Source organism: Sylvia atricapilla, chromosome 1 (assembly GCF_009819655.1).
Source record: "Sylvia atricapilla isolate bSylAtr1 chromosome 1, bSylAtr1.pri, whole genome shotgun sequence".
Lineage (NCBI taxonomy): Eukaryota > Metazoa > Chordata > Aves > Passeriformes > Sylviidae > Sylvia > Sylvia atricapilla.
Window position 1 is genome coordinate 15101776 of NC_089140.1, and position 16237 is coordinate 15118012.

The 16237-nt window shown below is 42.2% G+C and overlaps 1 protein-coding gene across 14 annotated transcripts in view; it reads right to left on the reverse strand.

Annotated features, from left to right (window-relative positions):
• SVIL (supervillin) overlaps nt 1-16237 on the reverse strand; it is a 101920-nt gene that overhangs the window by 63949 nt on the left and 21734 nt on the right. For all 14 annotated transcript variants that reach the window (XM_066315400.1, XM_066315427.1, XM_066315409.1 and 11 more), the window contains exon 2: nt 1288-1354. In XM_066315400.1, coding sequence (XP_066171497.1) covers nt 1288-1354 — 67 coding nt within the window. The remainder of the gene's footprint in view (nt 1-1287; nt 1355-16237) is intronic.

Here is a 16237-nt window from a genome sequence, read left to right on the forward strand (position 1 = left end):
GGCAACAATATTCCACAATCTCAACAGTTTTTCTTTTAAACCAATGTGTAATGTAGGATTAGTAGGGTACTTGACAGTCTCTGTAGTTGCACTGTTCTGGCAACTTCCAAAGCAAGTACAAGCTGCACGCTGTACATCAGGGATTCCAGGCTGAAAACTTCATCTGCTGCTGCTGCAGCAGCATATGGTTTCTAAATAGCTGTCCCACTAACCTAGTTACATGCCCAAAAGCAACCAGAAGTTTGATCCAAATGCCACTGGTAACACTGACCTGCCATCCCAATTAAAGCTATGGCATATACTGAGATTTTATGATTGAAGTACAAAACCCACTTGTACATCTGCCAGCTAGGTGCTCGCTGTTCATTTTTCTTCTCTTTACCTCCAGGAGAACTTCCTACCCTGGACTCTCACGTCAAAGGTCCATTTTACAGTCATGTCCTTCTTTAGTACTCTCATTGCTACTTTCCCCTACCTGCTCTCGTAGCACAGTGTGTCTTGTCACCCATTCCCTCCATTTCTCTGCAGGACCTAAGAAACAACATGGCAGGGAACCAGGTGTGCTCTAGATGTGTGCACTGACTGAAAAGAGCTTGAAAACATGAGCCTGTGCACCTAAGGCAGGCGGATTCCTGTACAGCAGAGCCAATAAATTCCTGGGGCAAGGGTTGGTTCCCAACACCTCTGTGTGCCATTGTGAATGAGTCCAGCAGACACAAACGTGGACACCCAAAGCAGCTGAAGCAAGGATGGGAAGAGAGAGGAAATGTGACCTGCCTCCATGCTCAACTGTTTAATTGTACCCCCTTACTCAGCCTTGTGGAAATAAGAGCACAGACCAAGAGCAGCTACAGCCCTGCATGGGAGCAACACCACCAGCCCATTCATCACTGCAGTGTTCCCCTTCTTCTCTCTCCCCTAGACTGCTCCCTGCAAAGATGTATAATTAATTCACCCACTTCAGCCACCTGCTTTTACAGACATGTAAGTGTTCCAGGCTGGTTCACTCTGTCCATGCCATGCAAGGAAAAATGGGCATTGCACTGGCAGAAGCTCACTGCACGGTGGGACTTTCCCTTTAGCAATGCCAACTATAAAATTTAACATTACTTTAGAGGCAGCTGGTTTTTCAATGGTTGATCAGAGAATCTGCTCTGATCAAAAGCTTGGTCCTGTGAGAGGACCAATAATCCCTTTTCCTGACAACAGAATAAATGTGGATTCAAGCAATGATGGAAAGTTACTGCGACCTGCCATCTTTACTGGGCAAGAAAAACTCAACCTTACCTTAATGCTCTCTTCCTCAGGAGCAATCGTGAAGGCTTAAATCTGATTGAATTTCCTTTGGCAAAATCTGTGAAATAGAAAAAAAAAACACACCATTGTGAAGATGTTATAATAAATGGGGAAATTTTGGTAAAGAAAGTTATAGTTTCCAAGCACAGCCTTTTCCCCTGAAGAAGGCTGTGCAGAGGCCTTCTGTCTAAGCAAAGGAGCAGCAGTCGGCATGTGATGGTGATAAACCAAAGCTTTGCAAAAATGAGTACAGAGAGGAGACATATCAAAAGCATCAACACTTTATATCACTGCCATGTTCTATCCCTAATATTGTGGTGTAGCTGGGGTGATCATTTAAACTCACTGTTTCCCAGCTTATAAAACGGGCAATGGACATGTTTATGAAGCACTCTGCAAATGAGAAATGCTGCAAGCAGAAAGTGCCTTTTTGGCTGCAGACTGGCAACACTATAAAAACTGCATATTCACTGCAGAAGCCAAGAGATCTCCAGCAGAGGATCTGTTGCAACAGTATTACACCATACATGACAGAAATATTTCTGAAGATTATCTACTGTTTGGAAGCTCCCTTTTTATATTTTCTGAATAGCCTTACAACATGCATTTCAGAGGAACACATGTTTATACTGAGAGCAAAACTGCAGTCTTATGTTCAAAAAGCATGTGTTACAAAGCCTCTGGGTTCCCAAAACTGACTGAACCATAACAAGCAATGGGCAATCTCTCCACTCTCTCCTAAACTTTTTCATTTCTGCAATCAAGTGCATCACCAGAGGGTCTAAATGATGACCAGTGGCACAGGGGACCAGTGTTACAAGTATCCTCTTGCTTCATTCACCAAGGATGTAACCAAGAGACCTCAGAGCTGCCAGCCAGGGAGCAGCTCCTGGTCTGGGACTGCAGTGCAAAAACACATGGAGCTACTGACAACTTACTCCCAATGAAAAATTGCCTTCTGTCTCCATCTGTATTAAATCTACTACCCAAAACCCTAAATTAATAAACAGTCGGTCACTGACCCAGCAATCATTTCATTTTTCAGAAGTCAGATCCAGATTTTAGAACACAATCCAAACTTTAGAACAATTCAGTTGCAGCTACACTCTTATTACTCTACCTCAGAGCTGAGATTTAACTATTTCAAGGAAGACTTAACTGCAAAAAAATTTTTCTTACTTATGCGTAGTATTTTTAGTCTGGGTAGAATGTCTTTTATTTTTGCAGAAAGGGTTTAATGAATCTTACTATAGCTGACAATATGGGTCTTAATTTAGAGAATATACATTTTGCCTATGCATTTCAAAACTTCTCTTCTTCCATTTCTTTCTGTCACCTTTACAGATATAAAGATTGAAAAAAGCTTTAAAAAAAGGAACAGAAAAAAAGATGATTTTAACAACTTGAAAACCTTAAAATGTGCAAAAAGGCATTTTTTAGGCATCTGCTACAAGTCAGTGCAGAGTTCAAACAGCTTTGCTAATAGCATTATCCAACTTTAATAGGCAACTTTTTCCTGTTTTTGTTAACATTCATTTTCTCTTTCCATTAAATGGAGAATAAAGTACAAAGATTACACAGAAACATCTTGTTAGACCAAAACAGAATATTGTAAGAAAAACAGTGTGAATGGTATATAAATCATTATATTTTGCACTAGAGCATTAAAAAGAATACTCTGAGCCATATGGATCCTCTAAAAAGGCCAGATTTACATTACTTTGAGAGGACTATGCACTAACTTCCAAAGCCTAGCTCAGTATCAGCTTAACTAATCAGAACCAGGCACATCTTGAATTTATAGCTGTTCTAACAGGATGCAACCCATCCTAGAATTTTTGGCACTGGAACAGCTGTCCACCATGAAAACCACAAGTAGACCACAGAGAAATTCTGCCTAGCCCAGCCAAAATTGGGATGGGAATATGAGAACGGAAGAAAGGAGCCTGCCTCGCTTCCCTGGGAGCAGGGAGGGAGAAGGGCCAGGAGGGGCACAGCTGGTTTGCCTCTTGTACCCCTTAAACACATTCAGTAACATTCATACACACCACATCTATAATGCCTCAAAATCATCTTAAAACTTCTCTGTGTTTCACAGGAGTCAGTCCTGTTCTTCCCCCACATCCCAAACACTGAAAAAGTTAGCAGACAATCAAATTCCATTACGCAGTTTTGATATTTTATGCATTTCCTCCTGTTCAAATTAAACACCATGTGGGGGGGATTAAAGTCCAATAAAACTTACTTACCACAATATGGAAGTCTTAAATACAAACACAGGAGGAAAAGTAAAACAACTCTGCATCAAAAGACAATAAATATGCCCACAAAAGAAACATCAATTTAGCAGAGTCTTATTCAATGGTTAATTTAAAGATAAAATAATACCTTCACAGTACTTGACAGAGAGAAGGAAAATATTTACAACATAATTTTGTTCTGTTTTTTATTGGAGAATTCTAAACATGCTCATAATCATATTAAAGCAATCGAAAATATTTTTATTCGAAATTAAGAATATCTTTACTTTAGTGTAAATCAGACTTGCTCACAAGTTTAACCATTTGCTGGGTCTAGCTCTGCACTCTCTTAGGTACAAACTACCCAATAAAACCACTATCCATAATTTAATATGTAGGAAATTTAAAATGCAGAATCTAAAAAAGAAGAAGTAGATGCAACCTTCCAGCGTTACTTAGTATATTTAAAGGCCCTAATTCGGTGGCATGCTAAGCTAATTAAAAGATCCATCTAATCGGATCTTTCAAAAGTGTCCTTTAGGAACTAACAAAATAGCCTAGGTGACTAACTGCATACTGATTGCTAAAGTACCTAATGCAGCTGCAGGAGAGCCAGTCAAACAATATTTACACATGCAGACATACATACGAGAGATTAAACACACACAAACTGCATTTTCTTTTATCTACTTGGAACTCTTACCTTGCTCCTCAGGGTATTTAACATTTCCCAAATAGCTGGAGATCCAAGGATTTCTGAACATGGTTGCACAAAGAAAGGATTCGGCAAAAGAGAAACTACAATAGCAGCTAATTCTCAACCAGCCACAGCCCTTAGGCCTGTCTTAGCAATATCGTGTAGAGATTTTTCATAGCACAGGACTGGAGCTGTCAGGCTCTCGCGTCCCAGGGAGTACAGTAAATGCATAGCAATAGGCTGCAAGCCGGAGCAGCTCAAGCCAGTAATCAGATTACGAACAGAAATTAGGCACATGAATGCTAAAACAGATTGGGCATCGGTGATTGGGAGATTTATAATATTACCATTTCAAAGATCCAGCCAAATCGCACATTATATTTCTGCAGAACGAATGCAGAACCCCTAAAGCCTCATATTAAGAATTTAACCAAACAAAACAAAACAAAAAAACCCCAACAACAACAGAAAAATGCCAAGAAGAGGAATAATTCCTTCATATCTCTAATCAGGATAAACTGCAGTGCTTATTTAAGAAAAATAGCACCCAGGCTGCCAAAAAATGGACTCTGATAATCATAGCATTATGCTTAAATTTTTGCCTAACTATTAGTTGGAACATTTAAAACAGACAAGATTTATGGAGAACATATGAGCAAAATTACTGGTGGGGGTAGGGATTTAAGAACAGACACCACAGCTCCAAATATTTTAATTTGAGACAGAAGGTGAAAAATTGCACTAAAGTACTGTCTAGCTACTTTTTTTTTTTTTTTTTTTTTTTTTTTGTTAACAGATTTGGTGGATTTTGGATTGAAGAGTTGGAACCCTTTTAGTTAGTTTTGAAAGTCTGGAAATATTTGTTTGCAATGGTGCAATAACCCTGGCTCAGTTGCCCACACTGAACTACCTGATGGTCTAACAAAGACACAAAGAAGCATTATTTGTGTGACTGAAACAGGTCCATGCACTTAACCCCATCCAAACAAATGGAAAAGTCTATCAGCTTCCCTCCAACTGGCTTCTTGCCTTCCAAAAGATTTCAGCTACTATCAGTTTTACAGGCTCAGAGAGCTGGGGTGGTTCAGCCTGGAAAAGGTTCCAGGGAGACCTTAGAGCACTTTCCAGTATCTAAAGTTGGCTACAAGAGAGCAGGAAAGGGATTTTACAAGGACCTGTAGATAGGACAAGGGATAAGGGCTTTATGCTGAAGAGGGGTAGATTTGGATATCAGGAAGAAATTCTTAACTGTGAGGGTGGTGAGGCCCTGGAACAGGTTGTCCAGAGAAGCTGTGACTGGCCCCATCCCTGGAAGTGTTGGAGGCCAGGCTGGACAGGGACTTGAGCAACCTGGTCTGGTGAAAAGTGTGCCTGGCAGGGGGCTTGGAATGAAATTATCTTTAATTCCCTTCCATTCCAAACCATTCTATGATTCTATGAGTAGAAAACTCTCCACAGGACTGGGGTTGTCAGGACCGTGAAAAGGTAGACTAGAAACACAAGGCTGAAGCTCTTGACCATTCTAACCTGTTTTTGTGACACCTGGTACGACAGAACTCTGATCTATGCTGGGAACCTCAATGTACAGACAAGATATGAGCAATGATGCTGTGACAGAGACTGCAAAGCCACAAGTGAAAAACATACTCTATCAAAAACCAAATGGCTGTTGGCTCATCATGAAGTTGTATTTAGCCTATCTAGGTCATCAAAACACTGTTCTTCATGCTAACAAGTTATTGCCATGGATAGAAGAACATGCATTCCATCTTGTCTAACAGACCTGATATTTGTTTTAATCTATTTTTTTTAAACATAAATCATGTTGGAGTCAACACAATCAAAGCACCTTTCAACAGTCCAGAGCTCCCCAGAATGAGAATCACCCAACACAAGGAATATGGTCTTGAAGCCTCTGACTCATCAAGTAACATTCTCTGTTCAGAAATATTTGATGGTACATACCACATTCCTTTTCTTTGCCTGTGAACTTGCTACCTCTTGTGTTTAATTCTGACCCCTCCCAGCACTACCAAGAGAACACAAACCAACACTGCCGTGCACTCCTTACCAGCTGTGAAGGCCTCCATGTACTTGAGCCTAATCTATACAAAAAATGTAATCTGTTGACACAAGTCCAAAACAGCAATTAACCTGAAAATCTGGTGCTTTATGGCCTAGGCATAAGAGCAGGTGTGCTTAAAACACAAAAATAAGACGAGGCAGAGCTAGCTAAAGAGCTGCTGGTAACAGTTAACAGGGCAATCCTGGATCAGGATATGTGTTGGTATAGCAACAAGAGACACTCTGTTCCAAAAAACCCCCCTTCTTTCTTAACCCTGCTTGTCTGAAGACTGTTTACCTAATCTTGTGAACAGAGGTATTATTACTTGGAGCACCTGTATTATTTTTAAGCACCTGTAACTCATCTGGTACACAGTGAGGGAAGTTTCTGATAAAATGCAGGTAAATACCATTCATTTGATAAATTTTGTGTCTGCAATCTTTAGCAAGGTTGAAGGAGACTTGAGAGCTGAGCTGATGCAATAGCTCAACGCTGCCAAGATGGACAGTCCCAGCCATCATTCCTCCTGCTGCAGGACCTCTGCTAGGTCCTGCTCCCCTGGTGACCCAGCCTGATGACTAAACTGGTAGGAAATGCTTTTTATTTTTGCTGCGTGTACTTTTCAGGAGGTGCCAGAACAAAGAAAAAGGCACAGGATCTTATGATCAGGAAAGGGATCAAGCCTTCTGGCTAACAAGGGAGGTAAGCTCAGCTCAAATGTCACCCTCCTGTCTGGCAATGTCCCCTGCAACAGAGAGGAGGGGTATGGTTGTTTTTGTGGAGGGAGAGGTCAGGCTCCCCCATTTCTCTGCTATACATCATCCTCAACATTTTGTCCTCAGCAGCCTCCTGGTGAATGAGGTGCAGAAAAGAAAGCACAGCAAACTGCAGAAAGACAGGAAAACTCTGGAGAGCTTTTCACAGTTGTGTAATTTTTAAATGGGTTCTTGCTTGTACTGTTCAGATTCTGCCTACAGTACTACAGTACACAGTAAGAAGCCATTCTCTACAACTGGTCTGGCTACCACGTGGGAAGAAATATCTGTGACAGGCTTTGGTGCAAATAGGACTCCTTTTCCTACTATATACAGCTGGCAGGTCAAGAATCCAGGGGCTACCTCATGGGACCAAAGTCAGTTACTATAGGGGAAAGAAAAATATTTAAAAAAAAAAAATCAATTTGGCTTCAAGATGTCTTCATGTTTGGTTGGAAGGTGATCACTAGCCACTGCTCTGTGCACAGTACCTATGATTTAACATTAATGTCACTGCTGTCGATACTGAAACTGTGCTGCTATGCAGAATCTGCGATCCCAGAGCTCATTCAGTGTCGATTTAAGATGAGTGGTATGTGCCAACACTGCTTCTAATATTAAAACTCTGAGATGTTGGAGCCTTGGGGTATTACAGCCATGCTATGCTCTTCACACAGATCATTGGGAATACTGAACTGTAGGTAACTGATCACTTCCATCCCTCCTTTTCATCAAAGAGGGATCACCTACTAGAAGAGAAGTCTCTGTACTGGCCCTTAACCAGCTTTGGAAGTGGAGAAAAACAGTAAGGGTGCAAAAACAGTAAGTCAGCAGGGTCAACCAAGGGTATCAAGAAAAGAAGTCTACGATTTAGCATTTTGCTGCTTGTTTGGAGAGAGCAGGCTTAAGAGCACATCTTTCTCAGAAGAAATTAATCTCCAAATACTTGATGAAGAAAGGAGGAAGAGCAGTTTGTCCTTCAAAAATGATACAGTCTCCAGGACCTACAACTGTGCTCAGCCAAACTGTTATCAAGGCTGTGTTACAAATCAGTAGTAATGTTCTTGTCCCCCTCTGCCATCATTAATTCTCGAGCATTAGCAGCTTCCAATACAAGCAAACAAAGAGAGAACAACAGTTCAGCCATCAGAAAGGGGGGCAGCCCAGTGGGAAGCTAAGTTTGCAGTCATCTGGGCTTAGAGCTCGAGGTTAAGCATGTATACATTTCAAATCTGAGACCGCTCATGAAAGACCAGCTGGCAGTTAAATGTTGTTCTGAAGCTTCCCACAGGAAGAGAAGGAAAATATCTTCCTTTCGTCTGGCAAAACTAATAGCTCTAATCAAAGCTGGAGTTTAAACTAGTCACAAAAGCACTTCCCAACTTACAGGCCTGCCAGCCCCAAAGCACTGAGGAGTTATGAACCAGGTCCCACCACGATCAGGCCTTTTTTCCTCTTGAATTTTGATCACTCATGAATTTATACTTAGAAGTGTTTAGAAGTGATAAAGAGAGGTAGATACTTTGTTGTGACTTGCAGTTATCATAAAAGCAAAAATCAAAGAGGCCTATGACAGCTGTTTGAAGAAAACCTAAAAATAAAATAAAATTTCAAAGAAATCAACAATGCAGAGGGGAAAGAAAACCCACGATGACTGCATGAAACTTTCTGCAAATATGCTGGTTAGGTAAACAGGAATCTGAGCAGCACAGCAAACTGAGATGATCTGTATAAATGCAATGATGAACCCATATTTTCATCCACTCTTCATGAGTAAATATCTAAAGGAGCCCGTGAATTTTATTCAACTGCTCTTCTGGCCAAGGTGAGCATCCTTGGAATAGCCAGTCAAAATGAGCTATGTCAAGATCTGAGATGCTGTGGATGATTGCAGGAATGAAGGTCAGAAGACTGGGCTAAAGCAAATGACTCTTTTCCATCAGTCCATCTGACCTCCCCACCCAGGCTGCAGGCTCCTCACCTACCCCACAGCACACTGCCAGTTATTGGTATGCAGGCAAATCTTTCCAAAGGAAAGTGGCAAGGCACTCTATTTGCTTATTTCCCCTTCCTCCCTGTCTCCAGCAATCTCTGCCAAGTTGTTCAAGGAGTCCGTTGTTCAAAGCTGAAGGACAGGTCAAAAATCTCCCAGATTACTTAAGTAGTACAATCACTTAAAAGCTCAAGTCATGTCCCAGCAGCCCACCTTGAAATCACAGTACATGTTCTGGGTTGGCAATGCCAGAGGTTTGTCTTCTCCATCCAAACCCCATGTATGTGAGGAAGTGGTATTTTCTCATTTCTTAAATTGGCACTCATATGAACTTTAAAAACAGGATAAAGTTTCCTGACATGGTGTCATCACTCTGGCAGAAAGCAAATGTAATTCCAAATAATCATCCCAGCAAAACGATTTATGTTTGGCCAGTGATTGTGTTTTGGGCAAGTCTTCAGTTTAATTTCAGCAGCGCATTGCTTATGTAGTGTACTTCAAAACACATCATATGCAAAGAGATGAGAAAAGCTGATTAGTAAGATTTATAAAGGGGACTGAGGTTTGTAGTACAAAATGTGTTGAAAGAATATGGATGGTCTTTTTGTACTGGCTATTTAGTAATGTGCTCTGGGAAAAGGGAGAACAACAGGTATTTTTGTACCAGCACTAGAAATCCCCTTCCAATCTCCAGATTAGTATTTTAGATTTCACTTCACTCATTAATTTCAGCAACTGATCACTCCTAAAAGGAAATTTTGATACCTTTCAGTTTTGGAACACATTTCAGAATAAGGAACATGAATCTCATGTCCCCTGACATCCCTATCTCTCATACCACTGTTCACAAAACTGCATGATAAAACTGTAGCATAATTAAAAGATATCCAAGGCTTTCCTCTTTAGGAGTAGGATCAGACTATAGGAGCTCCTTCAAGGAAGTTCAAAGGCCACATGTCCTTTTCTCATGTGGTAATCAGATATATCAGTGGGGCACATTATCTGAATTCAGTCACACCTATTTGTCTCCGGACTCAAAGCAGTAACAGAAGATGTGAACACGGCAATTTCTCCACTGAGCAAATGGCTGGAAAGAAGGATAAGGCAGGAACTCATCTCCCAGCAATACAGACAATCTCCATCATCAAACAGCTCAAGGACTTTGAGGAGACATGGCATTTTACCCAGCAAAACAGCACTGGAGAGTGTTTCACACCACGGCTCACTGTGGAGCAGTGCAGCTCAGACTGTGAAGGCACAGGGCTAATGGATATCCTTTAGCTCTATGGATATCCTTCATTGGAGTTGTGAAGCCTCAGCTGCCTCTTTGCTGTTGCAGTGAATGAGAGCTTTGCTGCTGAGATGGCCCCCGGCTCAAACTGCTGCTGGGAGACTGTTAAACTTGTGGCCCTCAAAAACAAGCAGCCAAGGTTTTTAGGATGGGTTTCGCCATCTTCGGACACTTCTAGTGTCTGCAACCAGTATGAGGCTGTCTCCTTGCCTGGAGCAGCAAGTGGCCCCATGTGGTTAGGACAAAAAGTCCTGCCACACTACTGAGTTTTCTCCTGGCTGCTCTTGAACACCTCTACACGCCTGTAAAAGCCCAATAAGGGAGCAGAGAGAGGTACACATACCCCAAGGAAGAATTTACAACAAAGTTCTTTGGCTCTTAGATAGCCATCTAAGGAAAACACCATTTTTGTTTACCACTGCAATGTGACATTTCACAGCCCACATCCTATGCCTGCATACTTATCCTGAAATACAATTTTTCAAGCCTCAGGCAGACAGCAACCTTGCAGACAAGAAATCCATGACCCCAGCTCCCATCCTGTTTATGGCATGTTGCAATGTTTTCTCAGAAAATTAAGTATTTATCAAAAGAAAAAAAAAGGAAAAAAATGCATGTTTTATTCAAGAAATGATGGTCAAGGTAGGACAGCTCGACTGTAAGTACTGTCACTGCACTATGAAAAAGGCACATAGGCTTAATTTGCAACCAGCATGTCTAAGCAAAAATTAATGAGGAAAGAAAATCTAACCCAGTGATGCTGCAGTTCTGGAGTCTGTTCTCTAGAGAGCAAGTTCAAATTCATGGCAGCAATGGCATTTTTCTCTTTATTGCCCTCATTCACTCCCAAGGCCTCTGCAAAAATCACCAACATTCCTGGTGCTCAGGGGGGTACCAGGAAGTTTATCGCAAGTCAAATCTGAAGAGCTTTCCCAGAGCTGCCTGGGAATGTTTGCACAGCATCTGCTTGTATAAATCTATGGAGATTATGCTAAAGGAAAAACATAAATACTTTTTTAAAGGCTTCTTCCATGTGGAAGTCTGATTTTATGAGGTGGGTATGAAGCAACCTAGCTCAGTCCTGGTCTGTACACAGACAGTGGGTGCCAATATTCCCCTTCTGGGAGTGAGATAATTGCTTTAGCCAGTAAAAATCACTTTTCCAATAAAGGGCATAAAACTGCATAATAAGAGAGGAGAACCAAGTCCCAACATCATAAAAATAAATACATATATTAGTTCCTCTAAGTCCAGGTATTCCTCTGAAAGCAGGCAGTGTAAGGAATGAAGACACTTCCCAGCAAAGGCCCCAACAAAGTGTTTCAGTATATGGACTGACAGTGTGAACTGGCATCCTAGGCTTATAACCAAGAACACAAAAAACACGCCAGGAAGAGAACTACAGCTACCAACATTTACACAAAAGGATTTCACTTTTTAAAGCCACCTCTAGCATAATTCTTGATGTTTGCCAGGCAGAGTGCAGTGTCAGTGACAGCTGGGCTCAGGCAGCAGCAGCTCGCTGTCAGCGCCGCAGAACTGGGTCGTATCTCCCGGGGTCTGCGCTGGATCCGTTCTGGGCTGCGTGGCTCAGGCAGCATGTCCCGTCCCCAGACTGCCGCCACGGCTTGCCTAATAAGGCCACGTGCGAGTTGACTGGCTGGCTTATAGGTCACCCAGTGTTTACCTTGGAGCCTCCCAGGCAGCCCTCCTCTGCTCCGGGCACTGCTGCACCAGCCCCGTGCCTGCAGAGCCCACGGCACCCGTGGGACACCGGCGCTGCTCGGCCACCACTCACGCCTGAGAGGGACACACTTTGGTCTCACCACAGACAGCATGAAGCTGCAGGGAGTGCAGGTAGAGTTTCCACCACGGCGCATTGTAAGACCACTAGACTGAAAAAATAATCAGGTTTCTCACTGCATGAATCGCTCGAAAGTAGGGCAGAGGCGTAGGTAGGAACAGCCACCTTCACAGCTCCAAGGCAGCAGACAGGTACTTGTCAACTCCAGAACCAAGGGAACTAGATGAAAGCAGGGCAGAGATACTCATTTGAGCGCTCCTATTTAATTATTTATTACTTTTGATCAGTTATGATGAGATTCACTGCAATTCAGACAGATGGCTTAAAAAGTAACGATTTACCTTCCACAAAATTAGCTGTCTGGCCAAATACAAAAAACCCTTCTTCTGCTGCTTCCCTTGTGATTCAGTCTATTTTCTCCTTTACACTCTTCCTAAGGCAACTTCAAGATGCTAGATTTGGATACTGTCCTACCCTCCTTCCCAGCAGAGTCTGAGGAAAGCCACGAGACTGCTCTGCAGTCAGAGCTGGCGGGCAGAGGAGCAGCACAGGTCACATCCCACCAGGGCACTGCCACCAGACCCCTGCGAGGAGCCAGGCACAGTGGCTTTTCCCTTCAGGTCAGTACAGACAGTGCATTTCTACCCTTCATCCAAAACCACCTTGTAAGGTTTAAATACCTAACTAATACTATCAGATATGATGATGTGTTTTTCATCATCGGTTAGAAAACTGTCTTGAGTACAGGGAGTAAAACTAAATTATGATTATCACCCCACTGAAGTAACCAGACTACCACAGTTATGTCCTGTTCCTGTTACGAACCCGGGGTTCACAATATTATAACTAAAAGAGATAAAATATATGGCCTATTCACCCTTAAAACAGTACACATTAAAAAACCAACTGATAGTTTGTAAGCTTAGCCATTATGATTTTGGGCTGAAGCTGTGCTCAGGTGCACACACAGACCTTATTACTGAACTACTGATTTTCTGTTCAAAGTCTATTCTCACCCAAAATATGCTTCACTTATACAAAGAAATGGGGCACCCACATTCAGAAAAGGGCCAGTCAGACATGATTACACAAGGGTATGTCCTAAAATAAGCCAACTCACTTTGTATCCAATTTGCTTAGGTCAGCAGCACAATATGCTCTTATGGATATCAATAATGAATGCTGGAGGAAACTAAACAACACAAAAGGAATGAGAAGAACTGCTGTGTGAGCATTAGACTTGTCAAGGGTTTTAGGATGAAGTTGAGATAACCCTGAACTATGAAAATCAGTCACATTTCAAAGACATTTCACAGACTTTCAGGCTGGGATGAGAGAAAAGCTTGCATTCATTTCAAGTCTCTCTGAATACACACAGGCAAATCCAAAGTACCAAGGGAACACTTCTCTTGGTTAAAAAGGGGAATCTCAGGAAACTTAGGCACATCCAGAGGGAATACTCTGACACCCTCACAGGTGACTGCTTATTTGACACCAGTTAATTTAGGATCATTTGTGTAACTGCACACGAGCAAAGGCTTTCAAATGCTTTTATGCTTTCACAGTTTTCATTTTAAACGGGAGATAATGTTACAGCTGACTTTTCTCCATTTTAACATTCCCATTTTTCATCTTTGCTCACAGACATTATAAATTCCAAGACAGGCTTCATGGAAGGATTTTGGAAATACAGGAGTATTTCCTCCCCGGTGCTAAAGATGGGGAAAAGGTAGAATTAACATTTTAAAAAATCTGCATTCTGAATATTTTAAATGCAAAAGGATACCTAAGTGGTAGGGAAGTCACCCTCATGAAGAAACCTGCCTTTTTCACTACTCAGGACAAAGCACAGTTACTGTACTCTGTTAAACCTGACTGGTGCAGAGCTAGAGAGTAAAGTTCTCATTGAATTTTTTTAAGAGCAGGCCAGAAAAGCCATTTCAGTAAAATCTGTATATGCATATCAAAGGTGATGCTGAAAGAACAGAATAATCGCTCATGTAGGACCTCTGCTTAAATCAAGGCTGAAGAATATTTTCCACACTCAGTTCCCCAAAAAGGCCACCTCCTCCAGTAACCTTACAGGAATCAGCTGCCACCCTAGCTCTCAGTCACACGAGAGGAAACACATCCACCATGTAATCACCAGTTATGTGCTGCAGGCACACATTCACTGAGAAGACAGATGGGGTTTCAGTGAGGTAACACTTCAGGGGAGGTATTCTTCCCCTGGTCTACAGATGGTCAGTTCAAGCTCCAAAGTAAAACATCATGACTTTGTTGAAATGGAATGAGCAGAGAAAACAGCCTACAAATGAAAGAACAAGGGCAGTTGTTTGGGGAGCCAGGAGGTTTGTTATAGTCCAGGTTCCCAGAGCCATCTCATGAGCACACAGGGAACACCTCACTGGGGTGGTGCAATATTGATGCCTGTGTGACGACTGGAGAGAAGTGTTCAGTTACACCCCAGCTTTTATTGACACACAGAGGAGCTCAGCTGCATTTGCCCTAAAGTTTTTCTTCCCCAGATTAGAACCACCATTTCCAGCTCTATTCCTTTTAGTCTCCCAGCTCTCATCCTCATCAATCCCTCACTTCTGATTTTATTTTTGCTGCCTTCTGTATACTTCCACATTCATCCTGTACCCCATACTATGGGTAATCCCACTGCATTTATACTCTTCAGTGTTTCCAAATGTAATTCCACTTCTCCCCTGGCTCTTCTGATCCTACTGCAGATTCTCCCATTAGAGATTCAGTCTCCTCACTGGCTTTCTTAACCCACTTCATTTCATCTCCTGCACAAACGTGGCCATCTTTTTGAGAAGGGCTTTGTTTTCTTTCACCTGGAGATTTCAGTAAAGGTCTGTCCAACCTAGCAGACTTTATTAGGAGAGAACTGATCATGGGAAACTAAGGAGGTGTATTAGTGAGAGCTGAACCAGCTGCAGTGCACAAAGCTTAACTTCAGCAGCACACTATGGAGCAGGCCAACAACCAGAAGCTCAGTGTAAACATGATGATACTCTTGGACATTTTTTTCTTGCAGGTAACTCCCCTTCATCAGTCAACTTGTTTGTCCCATGAATAGCATCAAAGGAATGCTGCACTGTTTGAAGAGAGGCACTATGCATGTGTAATGGAAAGAGACATCCCTTAAAAAAGAGAAAAGACAGGCAGCTTGAACAAATTAAGAGCTGGAAAGAATAGACTCCCTCAATGTCTTAATGGCCATTGGTTATTACAGTAATATGCCAACAACCAGTTACAGAATGTGTGCTGGACTAGATCCTTGCAAGGCAAAGAAAAAATACCTTGCCTTGCAAGGTATTTGTCAAAAAGTGAGGCAAAACCCCTGCTAAGGAACAGAGTATAATCATCAAAATCACAGACACACACAGTACAACATCTCCTAGCACAGTGGGACACAGCCCCGTGCCAGGTGATGCTACAGAATGCTCAGTCCCTAGGGCCCTGTCACATGTGGAGACAGTCTGATGCTCAGCTGCCACAGCAGCATAGACCTCAGGAGGGGCTGTAAACCCCAGCAGGGAAATGGGGTATGTTTTGCAGTAAGACTTCTCTCTGCCAACACACTGCACTTTCTCCAAATCCAGGACCTTGTGGTTCTCAGGAGAAATGAGACACTGCAAGCCTTGGGGAATTTTGGGGTACAGGGACCATTTGACCTCACATGCACCATAAAGGCTGGGCCCACACTTTGTGATTCAAACAATGAAAGGCAGGTGTTCATGAGCTTCAGTACCTTGACAAAGCATGTACTGGACAGACACACATGAAATTCATTCACCGAGTTTATTGTCAGCACAGTGTCCTGCCCACAGAGTCTGCAGAAAGGGATTCTTATGGCATAAAGACAGTCTTCCTTCCTATACCAGGGAGCATCTAGGAACCATTTGGGAACTTCATTTTTTGCCCACCAGCACTACTGGCATATTTACCATGAAGTTCTATATCTACATTCCACACAAAGCATGTTGAAGTCCAAGCAAGATGCTTGTTTTCCAAGTTGCCTTTCTATACCTGGCCTGACTTTTAAGTGCTAATGGAAAAACTGAATAAAATACAGCAGTAG